Source organism: Perca flavescens, chromosome 10 (genome assembly GCF_004354835.1).
Source record: "Perca flavescens isolate YP-PL-M2 chromosome 10, PFLA_1.0, whole genome shotgun sequence".
NCBI classification, from domain to species: domain Eukaryota; kingdom Metazoa; phylum Chordata; class Actinopteri; order Perciformes; family Percidae; genus Perca; species Perca flavescens.
Genome location: NC_041340.1, coordinates 17,063,155 through 17,082,338, shown reverse-complemented (window position 1 = coordinate 17,082,338; position 19,184 = coordinate 17,063,155). Strand labels below are relative to the sequence as shown.

At 39.7% G+C, this 19,184-nt stretch overlaps 1 protein-coding gene across 3 annotated transcripts in view; it reads left to right on the top strand.

Moving 5' to 3' along the window:
* The window catches only part of mid2 (midline 2), a 175,405-nt gene extending 157,168 nt beyond the window's left edge, over nucleotides 1-18,237 (top strand). For all 3 annotated transcript variants that reach the window (XM_028588731.1, XM_028588732.1, XM_028588730.1), the window contains 2 exons: nucleotides 13,737-13,944; nucleotides 14,281-18,237. In XM_028588731.1, coding sequence (XP_028444532.1) covers nucleotides 13,737-13,944; nucleotides 14,281-14,704 — 632 coding nt within the window. In that variant the 3' untranslated portion in view covers nucleotides 14,705-18,237. The remainder of the gene's footprint in view (nucleotides 1-13,736; nucleotides 13,945-14,280) is intronic.
* The last annotated feature ends 947 nt before the right edge of the window (nucleotides 18,238-19,184 follow it).

Below are 19,184 nucleotides of genomic sequence, written 5' to 3'. Positions count from 1 at the left end.
AGAACCAGCCAGTCACTGGATCGAGTTAAAAGGGGACCAGGGTTCCAACGCAATATAGATGTAATATATGATGGTGAGTTTCTGACTAGGGCTTTAAAGATAAACAGATACCAGTGATTATTACCTCTCTTAGTCAGAGAGGACCAAACATACGAGTACTGTAGCTCTCACCATCACCGGTAATACATCTCAGGATTGAGTGTTAAACACAATCTCAGGGCCACAGCAGCGTGTCTGTACATTACATCCATATAATCCAAAATTGGTAGGTCAGTTGATTCAACTACCCTCTTCCTACAGTTTAAGGGAAAGTTGGTTTATTTCTGAATAAAAGCCAATCTTTTGTCGTAATTTGCAAACAAGGTTCCTGATGTGGTTATTTAAATGTAAATGTCGTCGAGCAACATGCCAAGATACTTCCGATCCCTTTCAATCCTTTCAATAATACTACATACAATGAATACATAAATATTGTTTTGTGAACTATATGAAATTAAACAACTAATTAGTAATAACACTAATCAACACAAAAGCTTACTTAATGAAAAGCAGGTATATTATTCTTCTGACAGTTTTGCCACATTACGGTTTCACCAGAGAGGATCACAATAAGGTCTTATTTTGGAAATGACATATAGATATCATCTTTCCAAAGCTTATACTGTTCCTGTACTCACAGCAACTCTAGAAATGACATGCATGTACTAATTTGCAACAGCTAACACATTTGAAGGAAGTGTAATGCCACCAGGTTTTTTTTTTTATCAAGGTAATGAGGAAATGTTTTTAATTAAAGTTTCTGGCAAGTCACACAAAATGTTAATTTGTTTTCCCTACAATATCTGCTCAAAGCAACTAAAGCGGTATTGAACTTTTTATGGTTATGTTTAGGCACTGAAAGCACTAGGTAGAGGATAGAAAACGATCTTTGTTTAGTTCTCAGGTTTGGTTCTCTGGATGTAGACCACGGCACTCTGTAAGCCCACGATCCACGATCCTCTCTATGACGTGCCGCAGTGCAAAAAATGTCAGAAAAACACTGTCTGTTAACATAATCTAGGAAGCAATGTATGCATGCAATGACAAAAATTAACATTATATAAATGTAATTTCTAGAAAAGCAGAATCTATTTAAATCCACAGCAACCTGAAATTAAAAAACAAATCTCTGTCCTCTCTGTTCCCATTACCATCCGTGTTAGTCAGTACAATATAGTGCAGTATATAATGCCCAGTGTCAGTGTACAGTACAATGCTAAAAGAGAATTTCCTCCTCTCTCCTTTTCCACTCCCACTGTCTGTCATCTTCTTCTCTGGCAGCTGGTGCTATCAGGGGGGAAAGCTTGTTCACCCACGGCTAAGTTGGGTTGAGATTTTGAGCCTGTGATTGGCAACTGGCTGTTAGAATAATTACATTATCAAGAATAGACAGAAACACTGAAGAGTCTCTCAAAGTTCATTTTTACTTGCGAACAACAAGGAGCCAGTTAACACACTACAGACTAGTACAAAAAATGTCTAACTGGAAGCCGAAATGGAAGAGTGAAATACAATCATAATACAGAGTTGATGTCGTCAGTTGTTATCTGGTCAGAGTTGATGACGTCTCCCTTATCTGGTCAGGGAGTGCATGTTCTCTCCTCAGTATCATACCGTGCTCAGACAAGATAGCCAATGGTTCCATGGTATCTTGCGAGAGCAAGCAGTGTTTTGGTTTCTTACTATGCAAACAGTTTAATTTAACAGAGAGAGAAAAGAGTAATCAGTATGATATTGTATTCTTATTCTTAATATTAACGAGACAGAATAATGTAAATCACAATTTTTCTAACACCGGCATTTCTCTCTGCTGTGCTGGTTTAGACAAGCCATCAAAAACATAAAATATTCAATATTTCTATCCATGATTGAGGTATTGTGGTTTGGCATCATGTCACCACATCATGTGTGTTTGTGCATGTGTCAGTCTGTTCATACGTCCTTGTCTCTCATTTGTTCTCTTATCTCCCACTCCCTCTCTTCCCTCGTCCCTCTTCTTCTCAGAGGGATCGGTATTCAGATTAAAGTGCCTCGCTCATCTGCTCTGGTGAAGCCATGCAGTGTTTTTGGATTAAAATGGGTCGCAACAAAACTGATCACAAATATCTCACTTGGACAGGCTTATTAGGGTTTCTCTCGAGACTCCGCTCGTGTTCGAGCTCTAGTAGCAAGCTTTTGAGCTGAGAACCACAAGTTCTTTTCCTTGCACTTGAAGTCTCTCTTTCTGTCTGTGGCTAGATTGGAGGGTTTACTGCTGTCACATTTTTTAAGATGAGAGGCTCTGGAGGCTTTTAGCCTAAGCTCATCATATATTTCAGGCAGATGCTTGCAAAGCAAAGAAGGCAGTAGTGCAGATACTGGAAAGTAGTGCATCACAGCCACGTCTGTTCAAGTACACCCATAAATGCTGCACTGTATGTATGTATATGTGTAACACAAATTTGAATGAAACGGTGTCAATATTTCAACTGTATAATGTCAATTACAGTATATTACAGTATACAGTACATCTGAACAGTTTTCTCTGCAATCACAGATGTTGCAAGAGAATAAATTGCTCTAGTTTAACAGTACCTCAGAGGGCATAACAACAAGGACATACGATGTTAAGGAAAAGCTCATTCACACACCTGAAGTTTTGCATCACAACACGTGTCCTCATCTCTCTTAACAACCAACTGATTGTTAACAACTGAAACACAGTTCATGGGAACTGCTCATGTTGGCAAGAAATGAAAGAATTTGATACAGGCCTTTTTTTTTTTTTTTTTTTGTCCTGGACTTCAAGAGGCATTGTTAAAGTCTGTTCTCTTATGCAATGTCTTGGCCTCAATCTTTGCATGTTCCTACATTATGTCCCTCTCTAACCCCTCTCTTGGCCTGCTGTCCTCTGTTACCCCTGGCTATGGCATATGATCTCCTCTTCTGGTTCCCTTTCTTCAATCTCTATCTGACAATTCACCTGAGAGGTAAATCTTTTCACCTCAAGATGCCACAACTTTTGGTCTCATTGCAAGGACAGCCCAGATGTGTACTGTAATCCCACACAGATGTAAACACAAACTCAGTTTGTATACACCTTTGTGGCTATGTAAATGTGTGTGTTTGTCTGGTAGAGGGAAAGGAGAAACAAGACAATATTTTGCTACTACTGCGTCTGCCTTCAAGGACCCTACTCAGCATCGCTATGAAGACACCTGGAATAACTTTTGCTTGTAGCTATTTGTGCAGTTGTACGAGAAAGGTCAAATGCAGCAACTTATGTGGAGTTGATTAAATGTTACAGCAGCAGAGACAGCCAAATTAGCCCCAAAGACCTTAAGCATTGGTTTAAAAATGTTCTGCTTGTCAAATAGTGTCCAAACAACATACTGTCTATTTAAGAAAATTATGAAAAAATGAAGGTATATGATGAAGGTATAATATCATCATCATTGTACCCAGGAACAGAAAGGGGAACTGCACCAATGTTACAAGTTTACTTACCAAGACCTGGTGAGCACTACTGCATATGAAAGGCCTTTGGTGGCTTCAGAGGGAGCTACACAATGGCCCTCATTTATCAACCTAGCGTAGAAACCAGCGCAGATATGAGCGCAGAAATCCTCTTACGACAGGCTTCACGTGTGATTCATGAAACGTTCGTATCACACCAATCACAGCGTAAGAATGGTCGTACATTGATAAATGCAGCGGCTGGAAACGATCGTAATTTAAATATCACGCCCCAATATATTCTAGATTTTGAGGCCTCGCCCCTGAAATTTACGACATGGCGAGACGTAATCCGGCTGAGAAGCGGCACTTTTCAGAGGTGGAGATTGAAACCCTGATATCTCAGGTTCATTTGCACCAACGTGTGTACTTTTTGGCAGCCTGAAAACTATTATTAAAGGCTGTAGAAAGAATGCAGAATGGAAAGAGATCACTGATGCAATCAACACTGTTGCCGTAGTAAATCGGACTCCTTTATTTAATTTATACACCCTTGACATGTGTATGCTATAGTCCTAATAGTAATATACAGGCTTATATTGCAATATCTTAGGCCTACATAGTGTACCTATATTTAAATAAACACACAGTAGCGGAGTTTATGTAGTGTCTTTTATTTTACTTGTGTTTTTTTCATGAGTCAGAACAAGCCAACAGCTGAGAGGAAGAGCGCGTGTCCTCCATGCCCCGTGCTGGACCACCACCTCAACCCTGTCTCCTGACAGCAGAGGGGCTGGAAAAACAAGCCGAAATAACTCGGTCAATGGCAGAAATAAATCGTTCACTTGTGGCCATTAACAACACTTTAAAAGAGAAACAAAAACCTGAAAAATAAATAAAAATGTTGTGCATCGTCATGTTTCCTGTATTGAGTATCATTGCCAAACATAACACTATACCTTTTAAAAGCAAGGAATAATATCTTGTCTCCTTTGTATAGCCAGTTGGGGCTGTGCTGGACCCCCCCACCGTGGCACGTGTGCATACGTGTGCAATGTTGTACTGGCGCATAAAGGTCTTCTAAAAGAGCCAGATCTGCCATTGCTGATAAGTGATCAACTGATGACTTCTCATTCTCCTGTTAAACTGATTATATGCTGCACCGCAAGTCCACGCTGACTCCAAAACTTGCGTACACGAGTTCAGACCAGACGTGAGATTTTATCGCAGCCTACGCTCACATTCAAATTGATAAATGCCGAGCTTTGCGTAGGAATCGGCGTACGCCCATCCTACACCTGTTTTAGGTTGTACGCACGTTTCATAAATGATGGCCAAAGTCTGATAAATTTCCTCAAGTGATGTCACTTGAGTCAGTGTCATTGGGAACTGAAAACTACAAGCTACTGTTTGACAAATGAATAAAATCTGCGGATGTGGAACTAGAAAGAAGTGAGACCTCTGTAGCACGCTCCTCCATCTCTGCTTAAGGCTAGCGGCTTGAAGGCGACATTAGATGCTACTAGCATAACACACAAATCTCTGACTGAACTGTCACTGGTCGTGTTGCATTGTGGATAATGTAGGCGACAAGGAAGAAGACTTTGTAAAAAGATTATATCTCTGGCTTTGCCGCATGTTGATCCCTTTTTGTTTTAATTCCACCATGAGTCCAACAATGTTATAGGACTGCAATGTGAAATCGGTGAAGTACTTCTTTACTGGCTTCACGCCTCTGCTGCAGTCCTGTCTCGTGCAATTCAGTCAGCTTGATGGAGACAACATTTAAAATCCTGTTGTGAAGTCTTAAAGCTTTCGAAGGCTTTTTAGGTCACTCCACTGTCACTCCAATGAAACCACTCATCGAACCCTGAGTGGCTCACAGCTGTAGTTAGTATATGCCGTAGAAGTGTCACTGTGCTGTTACATTCTCATAGCTAACGTGAAGAAACCCACGGCTTCTTGAAATGCGTATGAATATAGTATGATGAAGAAGGCAGTTAAGAAGAGAGTGTGTTCATCCATGTGTGTGTGTGTGTGTGTGTGACCTTTTATTGCTATGACCATACTTCTGCTATTACCTCAGAGCGAACTGTGACCAGGTTTCTACACAACTGTCCTCTAAAGTGAAGGGAGGAACCTACAAAGAGACAGAGAGAGTATGAAAGTGGATGAAAAGTGACAGATTGAGAGTGAGAGAAGGAGAGCGTTGAACGAATAGAAGACACCAAATAGCACTTTGCAGGGATGAGTGTCCGCGGACATGAGTGCCCTCAATCCACTGCTTTTTACCCCTTAATACAGTCCATGCCTGAGCAATGCATATAGCAAGATTACACTGTGCCAGTCTAGCAACAATTTCTAAATCTGAAGTCAACAATCAAACTGTAATATTATTAAAACACAAAATAAAAGCACTTGTTTTCTGTTCATAAGGCTCAGGTTTTGCACAGTTTTTTTTAAATATATATATATATATATATATATATATATATATATATATATATATATATATATATATATATATATATATATATATATACATTCATTTTGTATCAAAAAAAATAAATAATCAAGCCTATCCAATTAATTAAAAATCCAAGCATGTGACCTGCCATTTTAACATTAAAAAGGCAAAGCCGCATCTTCTGGTTGGCTACATAATAATCATTATATTTGTGTTCATAGCACTGTATTCCAATCAGGCATTCATAAGCATGAAATTGAATTAAGGTTGCATCCGAGTTTGGTCACAACTTATTAGAGTGGCATCTGACAGAACAAGAAGCCATGTTAATCAGGACAGCTTTTATTAGACTGTGCTCTGTTTATGCTTTTTAATTGGCTGTCTCTCTCAGTGATGAATTCATACCAACAAGAAACAAAGTTGCAGTAGGAGAGGAAAGCAGTTTATTAATTAACGATGGAGGAATGTGTTCAAATTTAGACTGAGTAGTATCAGCAGCTTATAGATTTTTAGGTGGTCTTACAGTATTATTATGCAGGATGTGTCTGTATCTGTGTTGTCTCTTCTCTGAGCTTACTATTCCATACTGTGGGCAGTGACTATCAGGTCCGGTCAGAAACATCTGTAACGTTCATAGTGTTTATTTTGTGTGCAGGTGGAAGTCAACAACAAGATATGATTTTCTCAGCTATAAATCCAGCACATGTACCCAGGCCAGAACATCTGTTTTTAAAGATGTTTTGAAGGTTCTGTGAAGGCTGTTGATGTGGAATATTTTTTTGCATTTCCGTGCGCACTGATATTTGCTTTCCTCACAGGTTTTTAAATGTCATTTTACAGGAAGGTAAAACCATGATTTATTTACCTGATTTTGTAAATGTGAATGGTGCATTTGAAAAGGGGCCAACTCTGGTTAAATCCTGCTCAGCGTACGGTTGTGTGCTTTTATTGTAAGCACACAATCGAGTTGAGATCCCGGCATCCTGGTAGCACCTGTCCCACAGTGGAAAGCCAACAAACATCAACATTCACTTTTGTCATTTTGTAGTCCAAAGCTGCAGGATGGTGTGGAGTACTGTAGGAGTACCAACAGCATAAATTCACTCTCAAATATGTCTTTATTTAGCAGCTCTATTGTTTACAAGTGAAGACTGAGCTCTATTTTGAGTGAGCATATTGTTTGTGTCAAAACAAAAGCTAATCTGAATGCATTACAGTGCTGACAGTCAAACACTGGACTGTTGACTTTATAATGGCAGCCATCCTGTTGGTAAACTATTCTTGGCATCCATGTTATGAAGCAGGGATTCAGCAAACACCCCAGAGTGTGTGTGTATATGTGTGTGTGTGTGTGTGTGTGTGTGTGTGTGTGTGTGTGTGTGTGTGTGTGTGTGTGTGTGTGTGTGTGTGTGTGTGTGTGTGTGTGTGTGTGTGTGTGTGTACGTGTGAGTGCATGTACATTATGTGTGTATTTCTCAGATCCCAGTCCCTGTGTTGAGTATAAGTAGCTAAAATCCAGTCTGAAAATATCACATGTCAAGGTGCCCCAGGGTACCTGTAAACTTCCTGTTAAAGGACCTGCATGCATCTCTGATGACAGGCCTCAAGCCACCACACAGCCCCTAAAGTAAACAGTAGGAGGTGAAGTGATAGCGAGGGAAGAGGAGAGAGGGGTGTTGGGAGAAGAAGAAGAGAAAGATCTGAAAAGGAGGATAGAAAATGAGAGGACAGAGGTGTCCCCATGGAATAGTGGTATGTTATGCATACATGTATTCTGTGATTACAATGTCCCTGGTTTGATTCTGGTGGGAGACCTTTGTTACATGACTGCTGGCTTCAAAATGGAAGACCACAAACTAATGGGCGACGTCCTGCTCTCTTTACTTCAACTCCGTTTAGGATTATTAGTAACCTGTTTGGGCTTTCTCCCCATGTTTCCTGTCTATCTCTACTGTGAAATGTCAAACAAAGGCAAAAAATGCTGACAAAGTATCTACAAAAAAAGAACAGGAGAGGAGAAGCGAAGACAAACTGGTTCTGACATATTTTCTTGTCGAGGATAGAAAGGTCCCACTTTAAAATAGATTAACATAAAAAGGGGTAGAGCAGCACCCTTTTGGTATCAGAATCTTAATAATGTAGGAACTTCTCTCCAGCTCACTCAGCAAGCAGTAGGAACTGCAGTAAAATGGAAATCATGTTCCTAGCCCTGCTTAAAGGATAAGGCTGGTGATATTTGTATGTTTTTCCTTTTTTTCAACAAATCCCATGAAACGACTAACTGTACGTACACACCGCCGCTGACTTGAGCTTCTAAAGATACTGGAAGTCATTCATTTTCAATGGAAGCTGCTTCTCTTAGCTGCAATGAGCGGCAAATCTGTCGGCGTCGCATTTTGGGCGTTTTGAGCGTTTTGAGCTACCAGAGCGGCAATTAGAAAGTTGAAAGTATGTCAACTTTATGGTAATGAGCTATGACGCGGTTCAGCGGCAAACGCCAGCAACCAATTGGAATATAGACATCCTTCGCGCTGGCTGATTCCTGAGAAACGTGTGTACGTACAGTAAAAACTAGAGCCAGACCGATAAAGGATTTTTAAGGCCGATAGTGATCCATATATTTGGTGATTTAAAAATCTGATATATTGGCCGATATATATTTAAAAAACAAATCCAGTTAGTTATTTGTAGTTATTATTGATGAATCCTCACTAAAATAATACGATAATGCAGTTTAAAAATAAACTTAAAATAAAAATAAAGATATGAAACTTAAAGTCCTTTGAACAAAAACACAATAACAACAACAAAAATCAAAGAGTGTCGTCAACAGGGACGTTGTAGAGTGCCCTCTGGTGGACAAACTATGACACGCCAACGCATAACGTGGTTGAAGGGTGTTTCATGCGTTTTTATTTTATTTTTTAAATATTCATTTATCAGTCATTATAAATGCCGATACCGATAGTTTGGAAAATGCCTAATATCGGCCAATAATATCGGCCCGCCGATATATCGGTCTGGATCTACTAAAAACTACAATCAATTTACTTACTACTCACTGCACTGCGGCTGAAAATAGTCCCCAACAAATGCACTATTTACTCCTGTTTGAGTAACATTGTTAAAAAAAACTACAGCGCTCAGCTGTTTTAGAAAGTTGTTATGAGTGTTTAAAAATGAAACTACATATTTGTGACTCATTTTCATAGATTGACTTAAGAACCAATGGGCTTGGGGCTGAGTGCAGAGAACAGATTGAATCTTTAATCTTTAACTTTTTCCACATGTCGTCACCCTCCTCCTTTAAAAAATTACATATTTCAGCTTGGCTGTCATTGATACAAGTCACCTTTTCACTGTGGACTGCCGAGAGCAAGCTTATTAGAACTGAGATTAACATTAAACAGCATTAAATCACAATGTTTTGTCATTTGGCTTTTGGGGCTTAACAACAAAGAGTTGTGTGATGTGTTTGCCAGCTCAAAGCACCTTCCTTCATTCACTGAGCAGGTGAAAATGCCATCAGGTGGAAGGGAGATTGGGAGTGTGTTAAAATGGCAGTTGGCTGGGAAGTTGTTTTTATTTTTTGTTTGCTTATTTGCTAATTTCTTTTCTCAAAGATAGACAGACTGAATTTGAGCTCTGAGCATAGCACCTCACCACACTCTTGATAATAATTGATAATGCTTTCAAGTCCTTTATTCTGCAATAGGCCTACGTGCATTGATACAGGACTAAAGAACAGTTAATCATTATCAGTATCATTAAGAAAGGGCCTGAGTTTTAATGAATGATTACATTTTTACACACACAACCAATAGTACTGACAGTGACTTGTTGGGGGGAATCACAGAAACTTGGGGGGAATCACAGAAACTTTCCTTCCAAAAACGGCTCCTTAATCACAGTGAAATTCTTACTTGCCTTACTGAAAAAGATTTTTCTAGCACTGGTCTCTGAAGATTTTCGAGTTCATTAAAGGGTGAAGTTGGAGAAGATCAGGGATTACTGTTTGTCTTTGCTCTTTGCTAAACAAAGACATTTGCAGTTTTTGGAGAAGTTGAGGAGAAAGAGCCAAGAATTGCCCAGTGAGGGGCGAGAAAACAAGATGTAATACACATTGCCAGGAATCCCTGCTATGCACCTCATACGCCTGCTGTGCTATAACCATGTTACATGATTTATGCATTTTTAATCTTGCCAGTGTAAATCTGTGTTTTAGTAGTCAGCACTGTTGGATTACATACGACATTACATTTGGATCAGTCATTAGAAGCCAAGTGGCACACAGCCATGCATTTTAATGACATGGAATGATTTGCAAGTTCAACAGAGATGTGCAAATGTGAAAAGATATAAGGTTGGAACTCTAGAGAGCTCTCTATGTCCCTCATAATGCTGTTTCTACTGCAGTAATTGTTTAGTTATGCAGTAAAATGGATCTTTTTTTCTATCTACCTCATTACAGAGGCAGCTCAATCTATCCCTCAGCAAAAATGTGAGCCAGGAAAAAAAGAAGTGAGTGAAATTGACTGAATTGAAATAAAGTCGATTACCCAGATGCTATCCCACTGCAAGTATTCCAACAAGGACCCGGTGAAATGAAGTCAGAATTAAATTGCTTTTTATAAATGCTCCCCCAACAGTAGTCCCTTTTATTTCGCTCCCCTTTTTTCCATTCTTTTTTGTGTTTTACAAGTTTCCATTAAAGACTTCCCAGTTTGTAACAAAGCACAGCTTCCAGGCACTCAAACAGAAAACACTTATCACGTCTGCAGACAGTTGAAAACATCTCTAATTGTTACTGTATTACAGACACTGCTAAGAAATCCAGTCTTTGGGATATAATGTGCCATTATCTTGTCATGTCTTTATTTTCTATAATATACAATCTTACAGCATGGGAGTGTGTGTGTGTGTGTGTGTGTGTGTGTGTGTGTGTGTGTGCGTGTGCGTGTGTGCGCGTGTGCGTGACAAGATGATAAGAATCAGTGTCATCTTTGTAGATTTAATATGTAAGTTTGTTGTCTCTTCATGGTGCTGACGTAAAACCATTCACAACTTTCTTAGACATACACTGTACTTCTACTTTCTTTTAAATTGGTCTTCTTGCTGATATATTGCACCGTACACTGGTTCTTTACGCATTAATGCCGGCAGTGCAGCACTCCAGAAGAAATTAAATTGGGCATATTCTCTGAGGACTGCGAGCAAATACCACTATACTCACTGTGGCTTCAGGTCTATTCGTTGCATGGCGACTCTGCAACACAAATGGTCTTCAGTGGTGAAAGACGTAATCATTGTAGAATGTAAATGTTTAGAATAATTTGCAGCAAAAAGTACTGAAGTATCAAAAGTAATGCAGAATGACTTCTTTTGAACTTTTATATGTTTACGTAAATCATATTGCGATTTAGCTTAAAGCCTCGTGTCACAGCTGATTTAGTACAATGTGTAACTTTTCAAAAATGTTATATGTTAGTTTTTGTAAAATCTTAATCAGCAAAGTAATTAGTCGGTGCAGCTTAAATGTAATGGAATAAAAAGTACAATATTTCCCTCTGAAGTGTAGTGAAGTAGAAGTATAAAGAAGCATAAAATGAAAATACAGAGGTAAAGTGCAAGTACCTAAAAATATTATTGAAGGACATTACGTAAGTAAATGTACTTTCCACTACTGATGAGCTTGTGACTCATTTTGGTTGTGGACATGGTATGCACAAAACAGTACACAAGTAAAATTTATACTTGACAATGCTGTAGCAATAGGTGTGGCAATGTAAGCCCAAAGGGTCCCCAACATCACACGACAGCGTTGAGTAGTTGCAGACAATGATTCATTGAAGTTGTGTGAAAATTGGGAACAGTTCGCTTTGCCAGCCTGGCAATACTATGGCAATTAAAACCGAGCACAAGAGTCCTTTTAGTGGTGCACCTGCCATTTTGTCTTTGCAAACCCCCGAGTTCAGTTTAATTTGGAGAATTCTTCCAGCCCTATGTATATAGGATATACACATTTATTCTCACATACAAAGAATTCACCATTTAAACCCAAGCTTATTATCCATGACTTTTTCCATTTACAAGAATCCTGCTGGCGTTGGTTCAAAACATTTCCACTTGGCCACTTACTGTATGTCTGCTTGTGTGTAGGCTGGAGTTGATGCTTTGTGTGTGTCTGCTTGTCCTCTACCGTCACGTGTGTCTCCCCTTCCCCAACCTCGGGCCCAGCCCGGGCTCTCAGGAGTCATCCCCTGGAAAGGCATGACAGAGCCCCAGTGTTTGGAAATGGCTGCGCTGGCAGCGATAAGCAGTTCAAAGAAGAGAGCGCATTAATGTAATTGGCTGCCAGCAGCACATTGGCCTTGTCGTCTCATATCCACACGTGGTAACACACACTCACCACGCGGATTATTGGAGGGGAGTGTGTGAGAGAGGAGAGAGGATGAGAATGAGAGAAAGGGGGAAGAAAGATGAAGGGAAGGACAGATAGTGGGAGGGGAAGAGGAGTCGGGGTCCTCATTGTGTCGCTCATTAAGCCGTGGGAGGCTCAGGGAGGCTGAGAGATGAAATGAGAGGTGTCAGAGTTAAATGTCAGGTCTGGAAGGGACGTGGCTGACCTCCATGAAGCCTACACACACACACACACATTACAGACATAGAGAGGGGATCCTCTGCTGAATCTTCAGCCTCATATTATCCCCTTAACTTCTCCTCTCCTCCTCACTCCCTAACCTCTCTCTCTCTCTCTCTCTCTCTCTCTCTCTCTCTCTCTCTGCCACTCACTTACTTTCACCCTCTCAATTTTCCACCCATTACACCCAAATTACTGGTGTCATTGCAAATTGAATTGTTGCAACCGGATAGCAGCATTTCCACTGGATAGCCTCGACAGCTACCTACTGCAGTGGAAGTGAAGGCTATTTCCTTCAGCTACTTTCCAAGTCTGTGTGATGGTAGGCACAGAGGAGAATGCCGGGCGGCTTCCTCCACTGTTATGAAATGTTTTCACTAAAGGCTGCAAGAGGCTTTGAAGTTTAGACTCTTGCCCTTATATTTCAAACATTCTCCTCTTCTGTCTCTCTCTGAGTTCTCTGCGAGCACTTCTCACCCCACTTTCTATTTATTTTCATCTTTTGCTGCCGCTCTGACTTAAAATCTTGCTCTAAGTTTTATTCTTACTCTCAGCTCTTTCGCCTTCTGATCTTGTGGTATCTTCTGCCTTTTTCCACTTGACAATATCGAGGGATCACAAACAAAACATTTAAATTGGAAATTGTTTTTTGCATTGAGTTTATGATAAAGAAAGAAACTCTGTAGCCAGAGCTTAGTTATGTTCAACAAGAACATCTACACAAGGCAAAGTTAAAGCTAAAACATACACATGATGACTTGGCTTCCAGTTGCTGCCATCTCATGTACATAAATAGGAAAATATCTTATAACATGATAAAAAGACTGGGATCTGGGATCTACAGTGATTACATTAAGGGAATGCAAGGATTTTATTAGCCTTGCTTTTATGTAACTCATTTTAATTTGATATATTATTCTTAATGTAGTTATTTTTGTCTCCATGTATGCATCATGTTACAGTTTTATACCTTTCAGAAAGACACTTTGTGAACTCTGATTTTAGATACAGGTGCCATTTTGCCAAAGAAAACATGATGATGATGATGATTATGATGATGATGTTGGTGATAATGATGATTATGTCATCATTATCATCATTAGCTGCCAACACAGTAAAAGACCCTTTAAAGCACAAAATGCTATCTCTTCACAGGTCAACCCTTTAAGTTAGACCCAAAGACGGCCCACAAGAAGCTGCGTCTGTCCAACGACTGTCTGACCATGGAGAAAGACGAGAGCTCGCTGAAGAAGAGCCACACCCCGGAGCGCTTCAGCGGCACGGGCTCTTATGGCGCAGCCGGTAACGTCTTCATTGACAGCGGGTGTCACTACTGGGAGGTTCTGCTGGGAGCATCCACATGGTAAGAAACACACATGCAGAAGAGTGCATTATATAAGCCTGCAAGGAGGCCCGATAAACTGTAATGTCTTTCTTTAGGGAATTTAAATCTAGGCTGTTATGCAAACCCACATACACAACAGACACTCTCACCACACACAGTGTATACTCTTATCCTTTTTATATTCTTTTCACTAATTGGCTCTGAAGTAGACCTTTTCATGCAGGAAAGACCCAAAGGGCCTGAGCCTATCTTGTGTGTCCTCAGCATGAGGTTGCTTGACTGTGCAAGTAAAGTCATTAAGGAGGACACTCATTTCAAATCACTAATGCATTCTAAAATGTTCCTTCCCTGCAGGTATGCCATTGGCGTTGCTTACAAATCAGCCCCGAAAAACGAATGGAGCGGCAAGAACTCGTCCTCATGGGTGTTCTCGCGCTGCAACAACAACTTTATGGTGCGCCATGACGGCAAGGAGATGCTGGTGGAGGCAAGCCTGCAGCTGAGGCGGCTGGGTGTCCTGCTGGACTACGACAACAATTCACTGTCCTTCTATGATGCCATGAACTCCCAGCACATTCACACCTTTGAAATCTCCTTCCTCCTGCCCGTTGTACCCACTTTCATGATCTGGAACAAGTCGGTCATGATACTCTCAGGGCTACCCGTCCCCGACTTTGTCGATGGTTTGGCCTCAGATCTTCAAGAGCAGCAACAGCAGCAGATGGGCCTGTGCCGACAAGAGTCTCCATACTTGACCGGGATGAAGACCTGCCACTGAGAAAAGGCCCACCAAGGGCCTAGCAGAGTCCACTCGTGCCCAGTGACTGGTTGATTGGGAGCTGAAAGACGTTGACAGTGCAACTGAGTTCTATTCTCTGCATTTAGCGAGGACCAGTTACTTTCTTATGGATTTAGAAAGTGTTGAAGATATGCACACCAGTCTGGAATAATGTCAGTCCTGTTAGTTTGTAGCAATCCAATGCTTTGCTAATCCATCACTGGGAACAAGGTCTCTTGACCACAAACATCAGTAGACCTAAAATCATCTGATGTCCTAGCGTCACTCAGGGCAGGGCTGGGCATCTGGTTTTAATGACCATTTAAGGTCTTCCTTTTTGATTTATCTTCCTCCTGAATTGACCCTAGGCTGAAGACCAAGGAAGGAATGTTCTCATCTGCCATTTAGAGTTTGAAGTTACAACATTTGAACAGTGAGATTACTTCTCAGCTGTGGTAGATTAAAAAAACAAAACAATGCAGAGGCAGTAAAAAAAAATCCAATGAAGACTACAGACATTTTAACTGATATGTCAAGTGAACTCAATTTGACAAAAACTATATTTTTAATTAGCAGCTAAAATAATAGTTTGCCTTTATGAAAAATACACTAACATTATCTGTTTTCTTGGCAAGAGTTATATGAGAAGATCAATACCACTCTCATATTTGTACATGAAGCTAGAGCCAGCAGCCAGGTTAGTTTAGCATAGCATAAAGACTGGGCGGCCTCCAGTCTAGTTCCAGCACGTAACTTGTAAAAAAGTGTCAATTTTACATTTCTCAGTAAACAAATGAGATATTATGTGTACAATGGTGAGCTTTTGAGATGCTTTTTTACCTTTTGGACTGAGCCAGACTAGCGGTTTCCCTGTGTTTCCCGCCTTTCTTATAAACTAAGCTAACTGCTAGCTTTATTAGCGTGCAAACATTCTTCTAATCTAACTCTTGACAAGAAAGGGAATAAGCATGTGTCCCAAAACATATCTTCCTTTAAATGAGGATGTGCCTTCTTTGAATCCACTTTAATGTGTGAACTACATGCTACCATCTTGCTAACGCAAATACATGCTAGCTGTGGACATTTTGTGTTGCTTCACATCACTGTTCATGTGTTGTAGCCTCAGTAGCTGTAAGTGGTCGTTGCTAAAGTCTTTTCCTTGATCTTCCTGCTAGTTTTGACACAGCGGTCCTGTTTGTGTTGGCTTGTTGTAGCTTCCGAGTATCAGGAAGTGTTAACTTTGCTCCCAGATATGAACAAGATGTTCATGTGACTACTGGACATGTATAATAAGAGGTTTAATGAATATTATAGGAAAAAAGTGTTATTTATGACAAAAAAGATCGTTTACTTTTATTATTAATCTCAACATATTCATGATGCACTTTTTGATTAACACTATTTCCCCTCTATGAGTATTAAAGTAGATGGAGCTGAGAGGCAGGGATGTAATGGGCAGGCAAAGTGACAACTAGCACTACTGCTGGCTGTAAAAGACTCCTTTGAAATATATATATATATAATCACCTTATTTTCCTACTTATATTTCAAAATTGATTTATAGTCTAAAATTAATAATGGTTACAGGATATTAACCATAATAAAGTATTGCAATAAAACACTGTCATTTAAAAACAAATGTGCTAACACCTAATCTAGTGTAATGAAACAGAAGCCCCTGCTGTAAAGTTAAAAGGTTTTTGCACTGTGCTTTGAACACAAGTGACTTTCCCTCCCCATGGCTCTTTTCAACAGCACCTAGTAACTTTATCTTGTTTAGAAAAGGGATATGATTATGATGATGTTTATGCGATTTTTATCATGATGAAATTATGATAAACTAATAGCAGTTTTAAAAAAAAACTTTGCTCTGTTGTCGACTATTCAGAGAAGGAGGGGGTTAACACTTTAACTTGCTGTCTGTCGCAATGTCATGGCATGATTGTGTTTTTCTCTGTGATTTGTTAACACACACACACACACACACACACACAGGCACATATACACACAAACCAACACACGTCATGTTTCGTTTAAGTTGGCCTTGACATGATAAATGCATGTTGCAATGCAACATTGTAGGATCCCACACCAGTTTACTGGGTATTTTAAGTAGCTTTTTCAAGTTCACTAAATCTTGTTTTTCATCAGATACTGACTCACCTTTGCTTACAACAGACCTGACCTCTGTTTGTCACCCATCACTATTCACATAGCAGCTGTAGCCGGATCCATTATTTGCTTTTTATTTGGATTTGAAGGCCTGGTGTGGGTGACAGTGACAGTTTCTCTCTGGTTTGATATTCAGGTAGCGGCTCTGATTCAGACAATCAAATGTGTATCATAGTTTATGCAGATTTAAGAGAGTGTGTGTGGCAGGAAGCAGTAGGGAGGGATTGTGATAAAAAAGCTGATGTTTTACATACCGTCTTGTTAGATTTGTCACCTCATGGCCATTTTCAATCTTTTAACACATCACCAGGTATGTACTTATAATGTTGAATGTCATGTAACATTTGTATTGACAAGATATGATTTCCTTGACATAAAAAATACAGACAAACTGATTTCAATAATTTGCTAGTAACTTGGTTACTTAATCATGAATTAAAGCAAAGTTTTAGTGATGTTAAACTCTCAGCTATGGAAAGGTAGTGAAAATATGATATGTGATGACCTCCCAGTGCACCTTTCAACCTGCAGTGTTTACTTAATGCAACTAAGGAGGAGGATGGAGGTATTGATTGCATGAGCGCTACAGACAACAAAAGATAATCCACTGGTCAAAGGCAACACAGGAGGCGCTCCAGTATAAGAGGGGAGGGTTATGTTTTTTCTGTCAGGGAGATTAATGAATGTTTCCTGACTTCCAGATATCCACCCATCTTGTTGAATAATGTCGGTCACAGGCTCGAAACGGCCATGTGTTGATTTGTGATCCAGACTGACAAGCTCAACTCATCTGTGCAAGCGTGCTTGGCTGGGTCACTGCATGATTACGTGACCTTGCTACAGGTTCATAATTATTTCCTTATCTTTATGATGCAGTTTCTTATCTTGAGTCAAGCATATCCTCTTTTTTTTGCAACAAAAAGGAACCATGAACACGTAGATATTGCCATGCATATCAAACAGTTTGCAGTGCTCTTTCTTTCTTTGTGTCACAAGTCAATACAGTAGAATATATACAGTGAATGATTTTCAATAGCTACCCACTCCTTGTAGTGCAGTGTAATACCCTAGAGACAATGCAATAGACTCTCCTTTTTTGCTTTTCTGTTTGTGTAACTTGGGAAATTATTTTTTACAACTCATGAGAAATGCTCCTCTCATTTTGGCATTTGTACCTTGATAAACAGCACAAAAGAGCTGCCTTGCATTCATGCAAGGCTTTCTGTTTCCGTAGATATGAGAGATAATTTTAGCCAGAGAGGAATGTATATCATAGGGGGAAATATATATTATATAAAGTTGTATAATATACAAAATATATATGAACCAATGTTATTTATGTGAATTTAAGTCCAATTAAAAGTCTGATCCCAAATGTGTTGGTGTCACAATTCTTTTTCACAGCAGTTGCCTTGATACTCATATTTTTATTTTGTTTGTTAGCACATAAAAAAATACAACTAACCAAAGGATGTGATTATATATTCACATAAACAGACACACTTAGACCTATACTCACTTAAATACGTACAACAACGGTAAGCGAATGCATCATCGTTCAAAAGCAAAAAGCTCTTTCAAGTTATTGATGTTTAATGCATCTAAACCTGCAACGTGGCTCATGAATATATAAAGAATTGTAATACATATACTTTTGAGAGGCATGCCATACATAAATAGTGCTTCTGAACTATTGTGTGTAGTTTGGACACCAATTTAAAATGTAGCCCAAAGCTTCCAAAAGAGCTGGGCCTTGGAATGGTTAAAGGCAGAGTGAGGCTGCCAGGCTGGCAGGTCATCCAGAGCTCAGGATAGGGTTAGTAGGACTATACCCTCTTGCACAAATGCCTCATTACTACAAGATAGTACTGTAAGGCATGGGTCCCAACACTGCCTGCAAGCATGGCACGCACACACACTCACACTGACCCTGAAACGATGAACAATATGCTCATATATTTTGTAGCTTGTTTTCCTGTGAGGAGACAATGTCATGAAGGAGCCAAAGGAATATCAGTCACTAAAACCATTGAAAGCATATATTGATCACCATATTCAATTATTTAAAAAAAGTATGTTAATATAGAAACATACAAATAATATCATGCAAATTATTTGGCCATGTCATCCTTTGTCTGCCCTGGAGCAAGGCACTGAAATAACATCAGGTGCAAGGTTACTGTTGTGCATCTGACTCTACACTGCTACCCCTGCTGAAAAAAATGAATTATCTCCCTCGGGGATCAATATGGCATCACACATACATTATATCCATGACCTTGGATGGTTTGGACCAAATCTGTGCAAA